This window comes from Dermacentor variabilis, unplaced genomic scaffold (genome assembly GCF_050947875.1).
Source record: "Dermacentor variabilis isolate Ectoservices unplaced genomic scaffold, ASM5094787v1 scaffold_12, whole genome shotgun sequence".
NCBI lineage: Eukaryota > Metazoa > Arthropoda > Arachnida > Ixodida > Ixodidae > Dermacentor > Dermacentor variabilis.
Window position 1 is genome coordinate 45,488,324 of NW_027460280.1, and position 6,786 is coordinate 45,495,109.

Here is a 6,786-nt window from a genome sequence, read left to right on the forward strand (position 1 = left end):
TGCTCTCCTGACGTTATCTTCGGCTGGGATTTTCTCTCGCGTCACAATGCCGTTATTCATTGCGATTAGGTTTGCATTGTTAGTTTCAGTTATTCATTGTGTTAGATATGCCGCTCACCAACAATTCTTTGCTTTCGAGCAAACTACTTGTCCAAGTCGACACCCCCTTCCTCCGAACGCCTCAACGGTCATGCCCATATTCTGCAGCAGAATCTCACGACGCTGTTGCACTACTGTCTCCACCTGACTGCTTTCTCACTTGGAAAGGTCTGCTGCTTCCTTTTGAAACAGTGGACATCACTGGGCTACAGCACCATTTTCGTTCGCAACCCATTTCCATACCCTGTGTTGTTGCTCTGAGGGGGATGTCTTGGCAATGTAAAAGCGATTGAAGACATGCAAGTTATGGACGCGCCCAATGACAATTACTGTGCTAGTTCCAGTGCGCTCGGTACTGTTTGTACTTGTGACCCATCACCGATTTATGTGTTCGGTTGTTCTATCGCCAATGCCCTTCCACCAGTCTAGTGGTCTCAGCTTTTGTGCCTTCTAGAAGAATTTCATTCTTCCTTCGATGTAAGCCAATCTTCCCGGGCAGGGCGCTAACTGTTACACATCCCATAGATACTGGCCCACAACCGCCATTGCAGCAACGTCCGTATCGTGTATCTCCTGCAGAACGTCGTGTAATCAATGAACAAGCCGACGGCATGCTTCACTGCAAGGTGATACGACCTTCGAACAGTCCATAGGCATCCCCTGTTGTCCTAGTTATGAAGAAAGATGGTGCTGTACGGTCCTGTGTGGACTACCGCTGCCTCAACAAGATCACTTGCAAGGACGTCTACCCTCTCCCGCGCATAGACGACGCGATTGACAGTCTACAAGGCACGGAATTCTTTTCATCTCTATAGATTTGCGCTCAGGGTAAGTACCCATGGCAGATGCCAATCGGCCGAACACAGTTTTTGTCGCACCCAGTGGCTTATACGAATTTAACGTAATCCCTTTTGCACTTTGTAATGCACCCGCAACGTTCGAGTGCATGATGGACATAGTTCTGCCCAGCTTGAAGCGGCACACATGCTTTTGCTATTTTGACAACATTGTTGTTTTTGTTCCCAACTTCACCACACACCTTCAACGGCTCCGGTCTGTTTTAATATGTGTAACAAAAGCAGGGCTACAACCTCAAAAAGTGCTGATTTTCTGGTCGGCAGTTGACAATTCTAGGTTACATCGTATGCAAGGATGGAATTCTCAATCCAGCCGAACTTCGTGTCGTCGCCGAATTCCCTAAGCCAACATCTGTCAAAGAATTGCGCAGTTTCATCGGTCTGTGTTGCTACATCAGACGCTTCATTCGCAATTTCGCCACCCTCATATTGCCCCTGACGAAGCTATTTAGAAGCAACGTGCCCCTCACTTCGTGGTCATCCGAGTGCGACAGGGCCTTCCCAAAGCTCCGTCATTTGCAAATGTCTCCGCCAATCTTGCGCCATAACAACCTGACAGTCCCTACAGAGGTGCACACACATGCCAGCGGTGTTGGCCTCGGCGCTGTTCCTGCCCAGCGCAAACAGGGGTTTCCTGAATATTTGTGGCTTGTGCAAGTCGTACACTTGCGAAAGCCAAGACCAATTACACTGTGACAGAAAAAGAATGCCTGGCCATCACCTGGGCTCTCACCAAGCTCAGGCCTTAGTTGCATAGCCGTCCATTTGATGTAGTCATGGACAACCATCTACTAGGTTGGCTGTCGTCCTTCAAAGATCCCTCAGGCCATCTTGCCCGATGGCCACATCGCCTGCAGGGCTGCACCTACGATATCCACGTGCTGTACCGCAGTGGGCGCCAGCTCTGACACCGACGCCAGCCAAGGACCATTGCATTACTTCTCTTATTGACTTGCTTTCTGGTTCATCAGCATCACCAACCACTCGCACGCTACATTGTCAAGCTCACCATTTCGCCACTCGCGACAACCCGCTTCACTGACGCAATTATAACCCCGACGGGCACTAGTGGTTATTAGTAGTACCTCGCAGTCTCCATACCGACATATGTGCAGCTTTCCACGCTGACTCACAGTATGCACACTTGGGAGTTTTCAAAACTTATCAGCGCCTTCGACAGTAGTACTCTATAGTGATACAGTCCCTGCCAATAAATTGGCAGAGACTCTATCAGTCTCTGCCGATTTATTGTGTGCTGAACAGCTTGATACATCATGTGCGAACAAGCACGCATGCGCATGACCGCATGGAAGTGCAATGGTCAGTTCCCTTCTTCGAGAACTGCCGCTTGGCGCAAGTGGGATATTAAACTAACAATGTTTTAACGCGAGAGTGTTAAGGAGCCCGTGTCGCAGAAAACCTGGTGTCGGCGTCGATGCCCCGCGTCTGGCATCAGACGTCGTTATTGCAAAAAGATTTTCGAACCACGCATACCTAGGCCTTCCATGTGACACGAAGAATTGACTGAATTGAATCTCTCAAGCTAAAATACATGGAAAAATTGTAAACTACAACTTACACACAACCTACAGACATGATAGCTCTCGGATTGTAATTTGAATATACGAGAAAACATAATTCTGTTACGCGATAACTCAAACCCTTTTTCCAGAGTTCTCACAATGCATCAACTGGAGACGGCGTCCGCTATTTGCGCACGCCGGCGTGTAAATACCTCGGAGTCCACGAAGCGGCACACCCGCTTCCTTGAAATTGAAACGCTTCCAGATGGCACTCGCCTCCGCCGCAGCTCCGGGGTATGTGGAAAGGTGTAATGGTTCCAGGACTTAAATTTGGAAATGCGGTTGTTTGCTTGAAATCAGGGGTACAATTAGGACTAAATGGCAACTAAAGGTCAGTAGGAAGGCTCGCATTGGGCACTCACAGGAAGACTACAAATGACGCAGTGCAGGGTGATATGGGCTGGACAACTTTTGAAGTGAGAGAAGCTCATGGTAAAATTAATTATGAAGGACTGAGCAATATGGAAGAAAGTAAATGGGCTGGGAGAGTGTTGAGGTATCTGTACAGGAAAAACATTGATTCACAGTGGAGGAAAAGAACTAGGCAGCTTACCAGAAAGTATGCGGCCTGTATGGTGAGCAACACACCAACAAAGAACGTCAAGCGGAAAGTCAGAGAGGCTGAGATAATCTCATGGTTGGTGGCAATATCTTGAAACTGGCGCTATCCTGGAAATTCATTTCAAGTGGTTACGTCTTGCGAGGTTATCGGCTATAATTCATTAATTGCAATATGCATCGTAAAATAATGAATGTGGAAGTAAATAAGTGGATGTTTGTTTCAATTTCTCGTGCTCTTGAGTAATCCAGCTCAAGGACTACAATTGTTAGCTGCAACAGGCTATCATTAACAATTCCATAAACCTAAACTATGACCCTCTATAACCCTCGTACGCTGACAAGGTATGCCCACCTCTGTTCTGTATAACAAAAGAATGACTTGGTACATATGATCTGTACATATGTCAGCTTGGAGGTATACTTAAAGAACATGGATCTGTTAATGGACTAGTGAGATGTATTTAAGGATTCTTTGATTCGCTTTATTTTCTTTTAATTTAGCCACTTGGCATGAGCCAGTACATGTGTGCCCATTATCAGTCAAGCTTCTAGAATGGGCACGTCCCACTATGATTACTACATAAGACTCGTCAAATCAAACTACATCAAACCACCTTTGCATAGCATCAAACAGGTATTACCAATAAACAAACTTTAGCTTGAAATTGATTTGATCAAGTGCATTTCATGTATGTGCAACATTAACAGGGCTGAATACCAGGAATAAAATCTGACTGAAGAAAGCATGCAGATTTAATGAAAGCTATTGTGAGCTTGAGTCACGTTTTGAGGCAACACATATTGTTACAAAAAATAAGTGCACACATGTACGTAATACGTGCGTAGATATGTATGCGACACAACAAAACATATTGTTACATATTATGCAGAAGGACGCTTCCAAAGGTATCAACGTTAGTTCTAATGGAATTTTTCTATACATGTGATGTATATTTCAACATGAAAGGCCACCCATAGCAGCAGCGTGACAGCCCATGCTCACCAGCATTCCTTCCAGAAATGTGGTGCTGCTGCGTCTGGGTAGCAACTGTGCACAGGATTGTTGCGGTTTGCGTGCCAGCCTTGGATGTCGCAGGAAGGCTGCACTCATCCTGTGTCGTCTGGGTGCTGGCTGTGCACCGCAATAGTTCTCGCCTACATGTGCGCGTCTCGTACTGCAAAGATATTGATACCACTAAAATCAGTCATTGCATTCAGATATGATGTGACACTTACTGTTTGTGATGCTTTAGAAGCACTGCTCCATGGTGCAGGCACAGGCTGCAAGTAAAGAATGATGGTGCATGAAGTGCACTGTTCCTCCACTTATCAGTGAATTATAGACATATTACTGCAGTTCCTGCAACATCTGCTTAGGTACAATTGTTTTCTTTTTTTAATCCTTTTTATTTCCCATATGCCTTGTGGCAAATCCTAAAAAAAAAAAAGTTCACTTCTTTAATTACTAATTTGTACGTATGAACATGCCATTGGTAGCTTGCATTCGTTGCGGTAACAAAATTGACGGTACTTCAAGTGCAGTGCACGGCGGCAGTTTAGTATTGCTTCAATCGACATATTTCCTGCTGCCTGATTAAGTTAAATAAAAGGAAAAGCTGCGCGCACGACACGGCTGGTAGGGCAGTTGCAAAAGTTACTCGTTTAGCTCATTCACTAAACAAAAGAAATCGGTGGTACTTGAAGTACGTTGCAGGCCATACAGCTTTATTGTGTGTGAATCCACATACCTTTATTGCTGCCTGTTTTAACAAATGAGACAAAAACACACTACGCGCACGAGGCAACCGATACTGCAAAGCAACTCGGTTAACACATTCACTACTAAAGCGGGCAAAGATTGCAAATTGAGCATGAAAATGCAGCATTTACCACCCTATTTGGAACGAAGAGCGTTGGTAGTGCACCCGGGCGCAGCACAGGCCTCAAGACAGTGCTCATTTCCTGCTGCACCCGCGGGTCGTGTATATAATCCTCTGGCGCGAAGTGGCGACGACAAACGCGCGCATACTTCTGCGTGGGCGGAAGGCCAATGCATTGCAACCAGGCAAGGCGCTGCGCTTCATGTACGGGCAGCCTATGGCGAAAGGGCCCTGGACCTGGCCGATCACTGGGCTTGCAACCGATAACAGAGCATCGATTATGTTTCGACATGTGTACGGTCACGAGACTAACGGTATGATAAGTCAGTGCCACATGAACACTGAGGTAGACGCGAGACGATGAAAACGTAGAGAAAGGTTTTCTCTATTATGAAAGAGCCTGACCACGCGCTCGAACACGGTAGAAAATGTCAACGTTCTGGGACAAACTTCAGCCTGACAGCACTGACAGCATCTGACAGAATATGACCGAAGTGGTAGTCACGCGAACTAGCAGCGCTGCGATCACGTCTTACTTCTACCACTTCTGGTTTCGCTTCTGCTTTCATTTTTGTTTTCATTTTGTTGGTGCTGCTTTGTCTGTCGCTAGTGTGGTTATGTTATTGGTGTCGTGTGATGTGCGGCGGTTTCTTCCGGTGAAAAGTTTCGCGCAGATGCGTTTCGGCGTCTCATCATAGAAAGAAGTTTCCTGTGCAGTTGTGCTTTGCCCACGGCTGTTCGAGCGGCCAGACACAACATGAAGCTGGTGGTCACTATTTTTTTCGTACCGTCACGATGGCAGAGTGTTGTATGTATGGAAACACATGCTCCGCCGAAAGAAAGAATGCCCCACAGATAAGTCTGAAGTGTGTGAACGTCTTATTGAGGAAGACGACATAGAATAAAGAACCAACTTTGACGACGATCTGTATTTGAATACTTGAGAACAAATATATATTGATTCCTCACTGGAAACATATGGACACTTGTTCACGGCGCTATTTCACGACTTGGTTATTATCGGTCTTCACGAACACATCTCGAAGCCAATAAATGTGATGCAAAAGCCAAGTTGTCCAACAGAAGTAGCTCGAGAGTTTACAGGCACTTAATGCAAATTTGAAACCAAATGTACTTGGAATATATTGTTGTGCTTGCCTTCCAAATATGCGCTACAGACTGTGATCAACAACCTCACAACTGTGATTTTACCTTCTGTACTCTGAAAGTGTGTATTTATTGAAGACGGCGCCACGCAGCAGCGATATCTGAATCGTTTTACATGAAGCAACTCGTAGGTGAAATATTTTGAGTTATGTAAAGTGTTGTCCGTGAAGAGTATCGCAACTTGCGAAAGGCTTCAAATGTACGTGATTCTGTACCTCCACAAGCGTCTTTATTCGCAGAGATGTGAGCGCGTTCAAAACAATCCTGGCATATTCACCGTTAATGAACGCGTACGGAATTAAGAGGAAGCTTTAGCTCGGGCTGGCTCGGGCCGAACTCCGACGCGGCCTATTCAAATACATGTAAAACGCAAAAACGCTTTTGTGAGATAACCCCTGGACCGAGTTTAATGAAATTTGTGGAATTTAAGAGAGAAATTTAAATTCTAGTGACTGTTGGATGTGGAATTTCGATTTATGGCCTGAATTTTGATAAAAAGATTTTGAATAATTCGAAAGTTTGAAAAAAAATTGGAGGCTTATCAAGGTTAAGCCCAGTGGATGCAAAGCATCCGCTGGGCTTAACCTTAGCGTATCCTTAGCGTTTGGAGGCATCTTGACCGCATATACGCCCGGCGCA

General features: G+C 45.6%; 1 protein-coding gene across 2 annotated transcripts in view; it reads right to left on the reverse strand.

Moving 5' to 3' along the window:
• Positions 1-5,456, reverse strand: part of LOC142566144 (uncharacterized) — a 25,880-nt gene extending 20,424 nt beyond the window's left edge. Inside the window, exons 1-4 of one of the 2 annotated variants that reach the window (XR_012824980.1) lie at positions 4,991-5,456; positions 4,337-4,381; positions 4,104-4,275; positions 3,093-3,208 (exon numbers count right to left, since the gene is read on the reverse strand). Coding sequence is in view for 1 of the 2 variants with exons in the window: in XM_075676968.1 (XP_075533083.1) it covers positions 4,104-4,275; positions 4,337-4,381; positions 4,991-5,272 (499 nt within the window). In the remaining variant the exon portion in view is untranslated. The remainder of the gene's footprint in view (positions 1-3,092; positions 3,209-4,103; positions 4,276-4,336; positions 4,382-4,990) is intronic. The other variant, XM_075676968.1, reaches the window with a different exon arrangement.
• Between the last annotated feature and the right edge of the window lie 1,330 nt (positions 5,457-6,786).